The following is a 15,908-nucleotide window of genomic DNA, read 5'->3' as shown; positions in this document are numbered from 1 at the left end:
AGGACTGCAGGAGGCAGTACACTGTAAAGCCTCATGTCAGAAATGCTATATCAATTTTTTTTTTTTTCTTTTTTTTTTTTTACAAACAAACAATAACACCTAGAACCACAACAGGGCAACTTTCCATTAAAACAACAGCCAACTAAGGATATAAACCAATCCAATCATTGACTCCTTGAGAACACAGTTATTGCTGACATTGTGGGGGAGTGAAAGGGAGAGGGGGATGGCAGGTGGGTGGGTGAGATGATGACAGGGATGGAGGGGGGTGTGTGTGTGTGTGTGTGTGTGTGTGTGTGTGTGTGTGTGTGTGTGTGTGTGTGTGTGTTCTGAGGGTGTGTTCCGAGGGTGTGGGTGGGATGGAGCTAGCTGTGGATAGGTCACTCCTGGGCTGGTTATGTGATCTGAGGAACAAGACTGTAGATCCACATCAGGTCAAACTGGCGCTGCCGATGTACTGGAGGGGCGGGCTGTGTCTGATGCTGGGGGGCGGGGGTTTCCAGAGGCGACGGAATGTGCTGGTGGCAGCAGGGGGGGCTATTGGTCAGAGGGGATGTCTCTGTCGGCTTCGGCTTTATTAGGGGAAGGGGCGTGAGGGGGGTGGGAGACAGGGGTGATGCCGTGTGGCAGGGTTCCTGTAACGAGGCTTTCAACCCCTCCGCCTGCTCCTGGGAGACCCCCTGCTGCTGCAACATTGATCAGACTTGGAAATCTGAAACACAGATGAACAAAAAATACAATAGCTGCTTGATTAAAAAAAAGAAAAGAAAAAAAATGATAATCTTTTGAAAATTCTGAAGTGTTACCCTGTCCATTCTCATCTTCTACATCCACTTCTCTCACCTGTAAGGGGCTCCATTAAGTTCTGGGTGAACAGTGGCTGCCTCCATGCTGGGCCACTGAGAGGCCGCCATCAGATACTCCTTATTAACGCAGTTCTTCAGACTGTCGGGGATTCGCCCTTGAGTGGGGAAACAGGCCGTTACTCAGAGGTTTTCTGGTGAAAAACTACCTTTTTTATTTGATTTTTTACTACCTGATTAATTTCAGGGCTGTACCTTATTTTGAATTCCCAAGATAACTCTGTTTTGCTGGTTTATGCTAAATAATCAACTTTCCATATATTGTAGTGCTGTACTGAATAGTTTGAAGCTACATTCATAATGTTGACTGTCAAAGTCTAAATCTGCATTTGAATACTGCGCAGCCTATTTATTCCGTTTAAACGCAGCGGTTGCAGGTAAAGATAAGGCTATACGATTAACTGTTTCTCCCATGCATTTATTCTGCATGATCATTAATATCCTTTGATTTCACAGAGTTCAGGACTTAGTCTTGCCACAGACACCGAGCAGAGCGGAACAGAGACAGGTGAAGATAATTTACAGGGACCGCTTACAAACCGGCTCAGTAGTAAATAGTATGATATTAGATTCCAGTGGTGGCTTGGTAGGATTGTTTCCGACTTTTGTGATCCAAATATTGCCAATAACTCCAGAGTGTTATAAAGTCCAAAAAACAACATTTATTGAGAAAAGATAAACATAATAATGATAATAATAATAATAATAATAATAATAATAATGTGTATCTATCAAAATACTCTGCATAAATCCATATTTGTTGCCGTCTAGACTTTCAAAAACTAAATTGTTACTGCGGTCAAATGTTTGCTCTCCCGCTTGCTGCTCATAAAAGAAAGTTGATTTAATAAGAAAAACTACAAATAGTATAATACTCATAACATTAGTGTAGCCACATCTGGATCTGCAACATTTAAATCTGTTCATCTCTAGTAAAGAAAACAAAAGAAAACTGAAGCTGCGCAGCATTCCAATGTCAATGTGACTGAAGCTTTGAGGCTTTTAACTACTCAGTACAGCCCTATGATGAAGTACTCATAATGTAATCGAGGCGGATTATACTTAAAATCAACTTTATACATCAATGTTGTACACCCTCCAACAAATCAGTGTTAACAGAATGAAAACATTACAACTTGCAGTGGCGATGGATTTGCGTAGTTCCCGTCTACTTCATCTATAATTTATCACTCAATTTATTTAAGTGAAACAACAGGCTTGATCCTGATCAGTGAGACGAGTCTTACCAGTGATGGCGCGACGAACCTCCCTGGCTGCCTCCTCGCGAGCCTCTACGGAGGCCTGCTCACTGTACCAGGATGTGTGCGGGGTACAGATTAAATTGGGGGCGTCCTTCAGGGGGCCTGTTGAAAAACTGTTTGGAAAGAGAAAGGTTGTTACGGAGAAGAGTGATGAGGTTGTGTATCAGCCACAGCTATTGGGTGTCACTCGAGTATCATGGTTACCTGAAAGGTTCCGTCTCATGGACGTCCAGGGCAGCCCCTCGTATCCGGCCCTCTTTCAAGGCCTGAGCCAATGCTTTCTCGTCAACCAGACCGCCTCTTGACGTGTTCACCAGGAAGGCTCCCTGACGCATCTGTATCACAGGATTAGTAACAGTATGCTTAAACTATGGAGAGCAGGCCATGCTAAATAAGGCTGAAACTTGAATTCTGCAGCAAAACACAACAGCACAGACCAAAATAATATGCCATAACTACTTTCTATTTGTATTCTTTCCGTCTATAATACAGACCATCCTAAAACATGGACACAACGACTGGTTAAGGCCAAACATCAATGTTCTAGACTTTCTATACAACTAAGCTCCAACATTGTCAGCTAAGTGTTTGAGTCAGGATTTTAAACAGCATATCAAAACAGAATGCCAATTCTTGCTGGTAATGTTTGAGCTTGCTCCTTGAATTTGCACCAATTGGTCTGGATGATAAAGATGTTTCAGGTTTCTGCATATTAAACTTGACAGGCTGCAGAACAAATTTCTTTGTTTGTTACGCTGTTAAACAAAAAAGGCAGGATTACATTAGGATAAGGTCATACTGCTGAAGGAGCAATTTACTTAGCTGATGCAGGCACATCATTTATTGTATTTCCCCCCCAAATTCTGCCTTGTGTAAAAACTTCAACATTTGAGAATGTTGGAACATGAGACAACATTTTTGTTTGGCATATTCAGAGTTCATGCACACACCTGTTTGATGGTGAAGTCATTAATGAGGTGGTGGTTGTGCTCGTTGAGGCTGCAGTGCAGGGATACACAGTCAGAGTGGATAAGCAGATCCTGCAGAGTGGCCATGCGCTGCAGGCCCAGAGAACGCTCCACACCATCAGGCAGGTAAGGGTCATAAAAAATCACGCCAAATCCAAAGGCCTTAGCCCGCAGAGCCACTGCTTGGCCAACACGTCCTGGAAGATGAAGAGAAATGGTAAGGTTATCAACAGCCGCTGTGGTGCCTTTGTTGAAAATAAAGTAAAAATCAGCCTTTTGGTCTGACCATAAACTATTAAATTAAGCAGAGCTCCTAAAGCACTTGAGAACAAAACAACCGTATTAAAAAAGAACCTCTGATTTAAAGAAATGTTAGAATAACTGGCGCCGGTGCCCCCGAACAAATTTAGACACCCAAGTCCACACTCTTCACTCACCTAGACCGATAATGCCCAGCGTCTCTCCCCGGATACGAGCTGCACCACCAGCTACCTCCCTGATCTGCTCCACACTGGAGGCACGGGTTCCCTCCCTGAGGGCCTGGTGCATCCAGGTGACTCGCCTGTACAGGTTGAGTATCAGACATAGCGAAGTGTCTGCTGTCTCCTCCACAGACGATGCTGGCACGTTACAGACTGCTATGCCTGGATGACCAGTTGAAAGTAGGAAATTAATATTAGTGTATCTGTGTGTTATTCTGTGCAGATAATATTGCGTTTAAAGTTCCACCCACTCACCGAGCTCGGCAGCTGCTTTGATGTCAACGTTGTCGAAGCCCGAGCCAATTCTGACAATAACGCGAAGGCCTTTAAACTTTTCCAAGTCATCTCTGGAGAGAGTGATGGTGTGATAGAGCAGGGCAGCAACTGCCTCATTGAGCACCTACAGAAGACACATGCATCAGAAATCATTTAAAAAGCACATAAAACTCCACTCCAAACACTGTGAGGGACTGGCTGTGTGATGGAGACAGTTCTGCTTGATATAATACAAAGGAGGCATCTTTTTTGGGCAAATCTTAATTACTTTCACACTACATCATAATAAAATTTGGATTTGAGTGTTCTGGCCTCATGGATTAGGATCACGGTATAGGCATGGGTGTGTGTCTTTTTAACCTTCTCGTGAATCTCTTGTGTGGACTGGGCATCGCAGAAGGCCACTGTGGCCACATCTTTGAGGATGGGCATCTCCACAGTGCAGTCGCGCCCGTCCAGCAGGGCAACCAGGGGCCGCGGGTGCATTGGCCCGTTCAGGATGGGGGGTCGAATACCTGAGTCCAGGAGGAAGAAAATAATGATAGTTGTTGCATATCAGCCAGATGTTTAATATTCAATAACCATTGCAAATCGGAGACAAAAATGCTTTAAAAAGATTTACCTACAGCAAAACGAACACATGTTTTAATCTAAAACGTACGGATAAGGATACAATGAATCACAAAACCCCACAGTTCTGATCATATCACGGATCAAGTCCACAGAGAAAGAAAAGGGAGCCAATATAACTTACAAGTGCACCGATCACGTTTCTGTACTGTGGGAAACTGGTTATTATAATTCCCTCTATAATATCCATTTTATATTGCTGTGAAAAAAGCTCCTTCAAATCAACTGTATATATTCAAGTCTCAGCAAAAACTATATTTACAAGATTACATTTAAAACACATCATTATAACGTTATATCATTGTCCTTTGCCCAACACTAGGTTTTACTGAATGGAGCATGAACCCATCATAACGTAACTCAAAGGAACCTCCTGTTAGTGGTTAGCCAATGTTAACTAGCTCTCCTGTTGATTTCAACATGTATTTGCTTTTCACAATGCAACATTATCAGGAATGGGCGACTAGTAAGAACCAATGTCGATCTCCAGATCGCATATATTTACTGAATATGAGCCGATAGCAGTAAAACATTATTTCACAATATGATGGTTGAACTTAATCCGTGGTTCACATGCGTGCAGAACCACGTGGGGGATCCGTTCGGTTCACGGATCAACTGCAGCCCGTTACACCATTACTCCTGCAGTGACAACTTGCTGATGCCACTTGATGGACACGGCTACCAACCACTTGCATTTCGGAACCAGTCAAGTTGAACTAGAGATTAATGACTCAACAGTCTGCATTTCCCATGTCTGAACTTCCCAAGGTGATGCAAGTCATCATCCACTCAAATCCGCTTGCACACATATCTAAAGTTAACAGGGGTAACTGCCACACTCTTTAGACGATAAAAACTCAAGGCTTTTGTGACCATCTTTTTCCAACACATCCAACGCCACCAATACCCCAAGTGAACTACGAGGATGATGTGTGTAAGAGTGTGTTGGGGACGGCTGTATCTCATGGGGAGAGTGGTCGTCCTGAAACCACAAGGTAGCCACTTCGATCCCCAGTCTCCTCATAGTTTGCATGTCGAAGTGTCCTTGAGCAAGACACTGAACCCCCAGTTGCTCCCCACGGCAGCACACTGCTCCTTAAATATGAAGGATGGGTTAAAAGCAGAGAATAATTTCCCCAAGAGGATTAATAAAGGATAATTTCTTTCTTTTCTATGGGTAGAAAAGTGATGTGTAACTAAGACCATGTGCCCACTACTATGTTTCCATTTTAAAACGCATATCTTTTGCTAGGTTCACACCGAGTGTCCGTAAGTCGGATACGTTTGGAAACTCCGGGGTTACCTCCTAGTGTGGACAAGCAGAACCGCATGAGGTTGGAAACCATGACGTAGACTCCCGCGTTCGCAACTTGATTGGGCCTTAAATCACGATGGGTCCTTCCCTGATTTGTCACACCCGTATCACGTGACCCTTTTCCAGAAGAACATAAACAACAGCCTTGATTATCAATTGACTACCAGGTTAATTTAACATGGATAACTGATTACAGCCGTTATTGGCGCGATTAGCGAGCGTCATGTTCAGCCCTACGGAGCAGGCGTTTTAAGTCACGGTTTGCGGATGACGATGTACAAAAAAATTTAAAACTTAGCATTAATAGCTCTCCAGTGCAACAGAGACTTCAGCCACCAGCAGAGCTACGAGTGGGACAACAAACAAGGAAATGAGTGAGAGATGCGTGTTGACCAAATCTATTCCCCCATAATCTAGTAAACTTTGATATGCAAGTGTTTATTTTGATGTAAATGTGATGAGTGAGTAAGAAATCTATAGGAACTTTTCGTACTTATTATCCATTGCTACACGCAACAAAGCGGTCAATCCAAATATTGCACAGAACAATCTGACAGATACACAGAGGGAACTAGCAAGACCTGCAGCCTTGAAACTAAACTTCTCGAACTTTCCACGAAATATGTCTGAGTTTATAGAGTAAGCGTTTAGAGGAAGATCCTAAGTATCAAGTTCTAGCATTCATTATTAAAGACTACGGTCGGATTTTCTGTAACTAAACGACTAATCTACTTCCTGTTTACACCAGCACCCATATGCCTAGTGTATGTGAATAGTGATGTGATTTGTTTTCAGGCTTTCTAGTGCGGACGGAAAATAATTTTGCAAACGATGCTGAAACATTGAACTCCAGCTCTGTTTAGTCATGCCTGGAATCAGTAAACACCATCCAGCTTGCATCGATGCATCTCTGTTCAACTCAGATCCTACGCCCACTCATAAGGGGAAAGTTACATTTTCAATAATGACGCAGAAGTTACTTGACCTGCCACTGTATATGACACACACACACACACACACACACACACACACAGAGAGGTGATGGAGTGTGGCGGCTGGGGGAGGGGTGGAGAAAACTGCGGGTCTCGGAGAGCAGGCGGTGGGGGTTCATGAGGGGGTCTGAGTCATGACCTAAATTCTCCTGTCTGCAAGAGTCCCTCTTCCTATTTTTCTGGGTCTCCCCTCTCATACACAAACCTTACTGACGAACATCTGCATATTTGGCTCATGTGCACCATGGTCACTTAGCATTATGCCAAACAAATAAATGCCATATTTCTGCCAATGCATTGGTATTAAATGAGGGGAAATTGATACAGTTATATCTGCAAATACTTTTTACAGCTCTCTCTCTCGCTCTCTCTCTCTCTGCAGTTCTTGGCTTGGACTGGCCCCACACATGAACCAGTAAACACTATCTTGCCCCTGCTGTGTGACAGGTGTGTGTGTGTGTGTGTGTGTGTGTGTGTGTGTGTGTGTGTGTGTGTGTGTGTGTGTGTGTGTGTGTGTGTGTGTGTGTGTGTGTGTGTGTGTGAGTGTGTCTAGCTGGAACATTTACTTGGACAGAGGGCAGGAGGTAATAGTGAGACTGCAGAGGAGGCAAGGGAGTTGGTAGCCGAGGGAGGAAAAATAATATTTGTGAACACTTCCTCTGACGTTTGAGCATTTCCCAATGCATGCATGAAAAGCACACACAATTAAGAAAAACATACAACCTGGTACAGTTCTAAATATGTATTACAATGTACTTCTCTACTGCACTCCATTTAGCAGTATGATTCACAATTATTGCAGATGGCTCAAGAATGCTAACAGGCCTACTGCTACACGCTGAACGCACAAAGAGACGCTTACTATGTAGAAAAACCCAAAGAGATTCACCACAAAGACCCCTGTGAAAAAGTAGTTCTGCAAATATACAAGTAGGCCTACACAAAGAGTAATTTGAGTATAGGACACTGGCATACCCGAGGCCTACTAAGCGCAAGCATGGCCGCACACACAATACAATTCATTCAGTGATTCATTCATTCTCCCTCCCTCTCCCTTTCTTTCCCCTCACTCCCTCCTCCTCTTCTCTCTCCCTCTGGCCGCAGTTGGAGGAGTAAGAGGTGAGGGGGGGAGGGGCAGCAAACGATGATAATGCAGCAAGCAGCAGTACTCCACCCAGACGCAGCTATACACACACACACACACACACACACACACACACGAGTATTCAGTTCCTTCTTGACGGCTGCGACAAAACCAATACGTGCTGAACATAAAAGGGAAACTGCACACACATAGCTGCTCCACACCCAAACCTTAGATCTCCGCCTCAACACGTCACAAATTTCAAAAACACATGCCAAAATAGAAAACACATGAGCACCAGGCCTAACCTTGCATTATGAAGTCTGTGAGCCTGTCTTCCTCTCTCTCTCTCTCCCCTTGCTCTCCCTCTATCGCTCTTTTTTCTCTCCCTCTCTCTCTGTCAGCCTGCTCTTGGCTGGCTGGATCCCAGCTGTCATCCACGCCCAGCCCCTCCCCCACACCCAGCCTCCTATCACCAATCAGCTCCATTGAGGGCCAGCCAACCAGCACTAACCTCATTAGCATAGCTGGGGCTGAGGCCGAAGGCAGTTTGGGCTGTTGTCGTTTTTTAAAGAGACAGCTGGACCGTTTCCCTGTAGTTGCGGCCACGACCCTTCACCTTGTCCTCTCCCTCTCACCCGTCTCCAGAGACTCACCCAGACCGTTCCCCTCCATTTTAGCACACCATTATGTCTGATTTCCACCATCTACTGGCCACTCTACAACAGCTCAGAATACTGTCTCTTCTAGAATTGCGAACTGTACCATCCATGACTGTGTAGCAACATAACAATTACTTATTTTCGGTTATCTTCGATATGAAATACAGTGCATCACTTGCATTTGTACATTCCTTGCATACCAATTTAAGAAATATTATTAACAAACAAAAATCTGCTTCACCCTCAAATGTATGGGGCCTCTGAGTGGACATCAAAACAGCGCAATACTTATGCGTTCTGGGAAAAAAAGTACTTTCGTTCAACCCAAGGAAGAAGAGAGCGAAATGGTGAAATAGTCTCTTAGCTGCGAGGAGGGAAGAGGGCAGAGTTTTCGCTAAGCTGCCAATTTTTGTCTTATTTGTTGTCGAACCGACCGAGTACATTGACCTAATTATTATAATTTTTCAACCTAAATGAAAAACGTACACCCCCCCACCCGTCAGTTCCTTCCATTGCTCCATACAAACGCACTGAGAAGTAGTAAGAAATACAATCAGGGTCAGCATTTCAACTAGTCAGTTAACAATATTACAGGCCAACCATTAGCCTTTCATAAACGTAAAATAGAAGACAGAATTACAGCAACACCAGAATATCCCCAGAGCGGCAGGAAGATATCTTAAAATGAACAATTATATAGCAGAATTATACAAACATATTCTGAAACCGTCAGCATATGGTTTTACAAAATTAAATGGAAAACAATTAACATTTCAACGTTTTCTAGTTCAAATAGAAAATAATCTGCCCTCACTATGGTCTGCCTACATAGTTAACACAGTTGCAGGTCAAATATGGTGTTTTACAACCTCACATATTTGCAATCATCATTATGTTTCATAAATACAAGGCCCAACTGTCCGACTTGTTGGGTTTGATGGCCTTCAAAAGTATAACTTTATATTTTAATTATCTATATAAAAATAACAAAATATACCTTATAAATGAAAATTCTTACTTTTACTTTGTTTACGAGTATAAATCTCACCCTCACAAATGCGGTCAAGTCTCTGCCGCTTGACTTGTTTGTGTTTGTCCATCAGAGCCATAGACCACGCAGTCTGAACCTGGGACAGAGAAGAACAGATCCAAGTCCTATGGAGGGCCTTTAATGTCGTCCACTTAGTTTCACCTGCACACACACATACACACAAACAAACAAACAAACAAAAAACGATAGTAAAGAACATAATAATCACAATTCACTATTGTGATTTCTATTTCTACATGATCTGAAGAAATAGTGATAAAAACGGTTAAAAAAAAAGATGGCAGAACTGTACAAGTATCTGGAATTTGGTTTGTTAACTAGCAGTGATTACATTTCCTCTCTGTATGAAAAAAATATATTTGTGTGTTACTATTACAACACGGACATGGTAATTATAAACGTGAAGAATCCACAATTCATCAACTTGAAAACAAGAAGTTGATTATAGAGGATTATTTCCTCAGGGACAGACCGAAGCGGCTCACCTGGAGAACCGAGTCCGTTGTGCCGGTCAGATTGCCAACTTCGTTTCCACTGTAAACAATGAGAAGGCATATTGATTTTAGATCATGTCAATGCCACAGTATCACTACAGGTGTCTGGTTAACACATGGAGTTAAGACAATATCGCCATGTTGGGTGACTCAAACAGAGAAGTCAATACAAATGTAACTAGTATTATGTGAAAGCCCTGTCGACAACCGAGTTTAGTGAAAAAGGCAATGTGTGTCCCTAACTGATTCGGAAGTGGCTCGTGAAGAGTAACAGTGGCTTTACCTCGACTGTGTTTCTACATCTAACCTGTTAACGTCTGTCCATCATGAACTACAACTTTGTGGTCAACTTTATTTTCTCCTGCAATAATAACGCCACTCTTTCACACAATAACCAGTCACCTTAAACAACACCGCTGAGTCATCGGTCAAATAGTGACGCTGTTACGACATGCACCGATAACTTGACGTTAATAGTGTAACTACTATTAGCCTCTCGTTAGCACCCAAGTGACCGTTAACTAGCTATTGCTGCTAGCTAACCCGCTTCTGGTACTGAATGGTGACTAATATGTACATGTTCATTCAAATACTAAAGGCACTCGGCTCTTATTAAGCGGCTATTCGGTCATAATTAACGTGTTTGTTTTGAGGTATTAACTTCTGAATCGCTGATGCTAACTACACACATAGCACGGGGGCTAGCTAGCCGATGTTGGTTAGCTAGCGTTAAACCCAAACACAAACAGTCGAGGACTTTAAGTAGCTTCATTTAGTGAAAACTACAATTCCCTGCCAACTCCCGAAGACGCGCAGCATTTTTGTGTTATTTCGCTGCCACAAACTTGTAAAGCGTGTCAAGAAAAAAAGCCATAGCTACATTTATCAGGCGCTTGCAGCCTTGCTAAAGTTAGCACGCCTGCGCCGTTAAGTAGCGTACCGCTGAGCGAGAGCTGCAAACGGCGGGGGGAGCCCAGCTCGTCCGAGTTGTTATCAGCGAGTGGCGCTACAATGTGAAATATCTGACCCACGGGCTAAACAGTTGGTTAATTCTACAGGGAACATGCGCGTCGTCCACATGGCTGAATTGAAGGAAAACTACTTTGAAAACCCAGTGACCGAATCTTGCAAGTAATGTCAGTTATTTACCCCGGATAAACTCTTTCGAGAGTGCTGAGGCAGTGTGCGTGCGTCGGTGGCGTTCCCTCTCTCCCGATCGCCATGAAATTAGACAAAAGAGGAAGTGGCCTGTTGGTGGGGGGGTCAGACAGTCTGTGAAAAAGCATCGGTGGACTGCAAGGAGCGCCCTCACCGTCCACGGCGGAACGGCAATCTCAATCTCACATGTGCAAAACTTTTTCAGAGACACATGCCTCGTTATACATTTGTGAAACTTGCAACTTTAAATAATGGTGGATTTAGTTTCATCCGCCGATTACAGTTTTCAGACATCCATTCAGGTATTCGCCTCGGAAAGATACGTTGTTTGTATTCCGTTGAAGCAAGCTATATTTCGCTTTTTGTTAAAACCTTTGTTTTGCCCTCAACCGAAAATGAAGTTTGTAAAGTCAGAATGGACTTAATGCATTTCTATGCAACGTCTTATCCTAAACTCAGCCACTAGGTGTCACAATAATGTTCTAATCTATTGGCCCCTGATGTGCTGTCATTCGATTGAGAGCGGGATACATTTGTAAATGGAAGACAATACACTTTGAAGAAAAATGTCTCTTAAATTTTATTTGTACATAAATTGTGCAACAGTAGTATTTCCAGCTGAAAATACATAATTTCTGAAAGGCCACCAAATCATCTACATCATTGCCGCCTTTGTCATACACTCAGAATTGGCTCAATGCGTGTACTCACGCCAACCACTGTACAGTACGTTACATTGTGCCCTATAGAGTCCAGCTGCAGCATCAATTCCGCTATTCAATTGACTGTTAGTGCATGGGCCACCTGTTAAAAAATATCTGAATCAGCGCAAGTGGAGATTGCAAAAATGTCTGGCTGTGAAAAGAAGACCAGAGCATCAATAACTCTGTTTTAAGCTTAAGGCATGGTCAGTTTATAATACACGCAGTAGATATTTGAAGAGGTCTGTTTATGTTCAAGAAATTGAGAACACTCCTAAAAACAAAATATATGAACAATATATGAACAGCTGTCCTTTCCCTGTAACAAACATTTTCCCTTTGATGTAGTTACTTGCAAAAGGACAAGACAACAAAAATAAAATAATTGACAATATCTGTGATGGATTTAAGGAACAGCAGTGAAATCCAGGAATGTGTCCCATTTAACATACAGGAGATCATTAACATAAACTGGTTTCTTATGTTTGGGCTTCTCAAAAATACTTTACAGTATTTGATGGCGCACTGAGGAATCTAAACCTCTATTCTATTGACTTTGAATGTGTATTCAAATCACTTGTGGGGAAACATTAAGCACATTCTGATTACTCCAGTATACAGAGTTCTTTGATTATGACGAGTTGTTGTAAGGAAATGAAGACGCATACCAATAGTTAACGTAAATTCTTTGCGCAAGAAAACTAGCTTATTTGCTCAAGCACATTTCCCTATGGAGTGTTGAATACGCAGGCACTGTGACATTTTTGTGAAATGTTGAATATTAAACTAAGTGTTACAATCATAGCATCGTAATTTGATTAGCTTCTAATTGCTTGTTTCTTGATTATGAAATCTGAAGATGTGCCTTAGAAGGGCAGCAGGTTCCCAAGGACTCTGCCAAGAGTGGGCAAAGCCTACAAGTGTGCTTAACATAGTTATGAATGCAGTTATCACACTCTAGCGTCAAGGAGTGGTCAGTTTTCTTCTATAAGGTTTAAGTCCAGTTCTGTGCAGTCTCTTTCAAAAGCAGTCTTTTGCCCTCCGTCTATTGCAGTCCTTTTCCTTTCATCATCATCATCATCTTCATCACTTTCACTTAGTGGCCCAATGCTGGCTCGTCCCAGGAACTCTGCAGGGGAGAAGGCTGAGCACTGCTCTGCCTGGGAAGACACTGGGACTATGCAGCCACCTGTACCACAGAGTTGGTTCTCGTGATGACCAATCTACACAGGAGAAGAGGAAGAGTCAAGATTATCATGTCACAAATCTAGCATTTAACATGTGGCAAAGTAGATGGCGCCGTGATTTCATCACTGGCAATGCCAGGAAGTCTGCATGGATGTAGTGCCTGTTTGTTTGGTTAAGTATAGATTAACTGATGGAGTTAATGGTCTTGGCTGATACGTGCGACATGACCGACACAAGCAAAGTATCAACCTAAACAGCATTAAGTCTAGAAATTACAGAGTCTAACATTATGTAATTTGTATAAATAGCATTTAATCCAATTAAAAAAAAGAAACAGATGTACCCATTTTACATTCATATATTAGAATGCGTAGGAAAGTACCAGGAGTGAGTCAGCAAGCCCACATATTTAACCTTATAGCTACCCAATTTTAATTATGTGGGTGGTTCATTTTGGTGACATTAGCAGAAAATAAATTAGAAATGAACTTGAGACATGTCACTCCAAAATCAAAAATAAATAATTATAAATGTAATTAATCAATCTAGATTGTTGCAAAGGGAAATATCTGCCTTCTTCCTTAAAAATAATGGAACTGAACGTCACTTTGCTAGTGGAGCTACAAAATATACATAAAAGAAACAAACCTAACAGCAATGCCTCTTTCCAGAAAGCATGTTCTGGTCAAGATAATCCATATAATCTTTTGTTATTAGTTTCAATTTGCTTTCTACTTTACTACAACTGCATCACCACGCAGAGTTGTGAAGAAAAAAAAGTAAACAGTGGCAAGTTAGTTTTGCTTTACTAGACGGTTGCTACCAAGGAAACTCGTGACACAGGTAAAATTATTAATGGGTCAAATTCTGACTCAAACTGTTTTCAGCAGAGTGCATCATAGTCGAGTGGAGATAGGAAAAATGCAGCTTAAGACGCTTGTTTTGCCTGCACCAAAAACACAGCCCAGAACCCAAACCTGAATGCACTGAGACAAGTTTGTGGAAAAGGATCTGGGGTCCTACTCTTTACTAATCATCCATACATTAAAACCAGTCTGAAATGGAGAGAGCTGAATAGTATGGGTCCAAGCTTAGCTGTGCAAAGTTGCTGGGGGCTGCCATGGGCCTACTATTGCCCTCCAAGATCCAGAAGACCGTTAAACCCGGGCCATCTGATTACACACGGTTACCATCAATGAGGAAGTTGACAGAAAGTACCATCAGCGCATTGAGCTTTCTTGCTCACCTGTGTCATCTTGCTGAAGTCAAGGCCTGGCCTAGGGCAGGGCAGAACATCTGGGTCATGGCGCCTCTTCAAGCGTGGTTTGCGCATGTCACAGGGCTGCGAGTGGCAGCGCGGCAACGATGGGTGCAGATCGCGCCTAGAGGAGGATGGTGTGCTGCAGGCTGAGGTGGGAGATGAAGACAGAGCTGGGTGTTCAATGCCAGCACAGCTATATGTCAAAGATGAAGCAGCGGAAGGCTTGGGGGGCCGGAGCACCAAGGAGGAATCCTGAATGTGCACAGGGGAGAGGGAGAAGCGGCGATGCAGGACTGAGTGGGAAACCAGGGGGGCTGGTGAGGAGGAGCAGGAGGAAGGAGTCACAAAGGAGGCAGAACAGGCTCCTTTCAGTTTGTCACAGGGGTCCCATGAGAAGCTCCATGGTAGTGGCGAGTCAGAGGACAGTGCTAAGCTAAAGAAGGTAGGGCTAGAAGATGAATGTAGGGAAGAAGAGGTGAAAGAGGAACTGGGACCACAAAGTGGCAAAGAGCTGGCTCCAGAGCTGGAACTAGACGCTCCTCCACTTTGGCAGCCACGTTTGACTGGGGTCCAAACTTTGGATGCACTAGGATGCCAGGTGGAGCGACACCGAGACAGGTCCTCTGGAACAGAGAGGGACCGGCAGTGGCGTTTTGGAGGTGGTGGTGGTGAGCTTTGGAAAACCTTGTTTGAAAAAGAAACCTCTGGTCTCTGAAGAGGTTCTCCAGAGTGGGAACGACACCATGGGGAGTCTCGTCCATAGAAATCACCCAGAGGGTTGGCTTTGGATAATGGCTGTGTAGCTGAGTTGGTCTCTGAAAATGCCAAAAGACAGACATGAGGGGCAGATTTCCCCACTGAATAGTTGCAAACACTACACTAAATTCAATGAACTAACCTTGTGATGATCTACAAGAACTCCATGAGACTGTAGGACTGGAACCAACTGCAGGTAATGGCTGAAACAGAAATATAATAAACTTAAAAACAAAAAACTGGAACACATAAAACCAAGTGCTCCAAGAAAAAGAAAAAAAAACTTAAAAAACAAACGATAGAGTATCCAACTTACCACATTGAATGAGAAAGCCTTGTAATAAGGCTCTTCTAAACTCTGCTTCCGGAGCTGTTCTGTGATAAGCGTCACCATATTTGTAGCATCAATCCAGCGATAGACATGGAGATGATGAGGTGATTTACTGAGGGCAGTGGAAATTGTATAAGTCAGAATACTGGCGTGGTTTGTGGTGTCCCCTCTACACCTCAACCAGCCAGACTGACCAGCTTTCCTCACTATGCCACCGTCATGTTTAAGCCACCTAGAGGGACAGATGAAAAGGGATTATTTGATCAATGGCATGGCAATTATTAACTGAACACATTGCAGAGAAAGCATTTCATTGAAATAAACAGTAGCATATACGTTTATAGACAGATCAGTCCTCTGATAAGAGTGTAAATTCTGCTAATGGGGACTTTCCCCCCAACAGGCATTAACTGTTGTAGTGGAGAAAAGCC

At 43.1% G+C, this 15,908-nt stretch overlaps 2 protein-coding genes across 2 annotated transcripts; both read right to left on the bottom strand.

The window, feature by feature from the left end:
- Window positions 1-537: 537 nt before the first annotated feature.
- Window positions 538-9,646, bottom strand: ctbp1l (C-terminal binding protein 1-like; the record flags this gene model as incomplete). Its single annotated transcript, XM_079229212.1, has 9 exons — window positions 538-712; window positions 844-961; window positions 2,111-2,238; window positions 2,330-2,460; window positions 3,076-3,290; window positions 3,531-3,737; window positions 3,831-3,975; window positions 4,212-4,366; window positions 9,586-9,646. The coding sequence occupies 9 exons, from the start codon at window positions 9,644-9,646 to the stop codon at window positions 538-540; spliced, it is 1,335 nt and encodes a 444-aa protein (XP_079085338.1).
- Window positions 9,647-12,915: 3,269 nt separating this feature from the next.
- On the bottom strand, window positions 12,916-15,540 carry LOC306746113 (protein FAM53C-like; the record flags this gene model as incomplete). The annotated part of the gene is made up of 4 exons (XM_079228983.1): window positions 12,916-13,164; window positions 14,376-15,205; window positions 15,289-15,349; window positions 15,463-15,540. 4 exons carry the CDS (start codon window positions 15,538-15,540, stop codon window positions 12,916-12,918), a joined length of 1,218 nt encoding a protein of 405 aa, XP_079085109.1.
- Between the last annotated feature and the right edge of the window lie 368 nt (window positions 15,541-15,908).

This window comes from Taurulus bubalis, assembly GCF_910589615.1.
Source record: "Taurulus bubalis genome assembly, chromosome: 13".
Lineage (NCBI taxonomy): Eukaryota > Metazoa > Chordata > Actinopteri > Perciformes > Cottidae > Taurulus > Taurulus bubalis.
The sequence above is the reverse complement of the archived record's forward strand: the minus strand, read 5'-3'. Positions and strand labels throughout refer to the sequence as shown.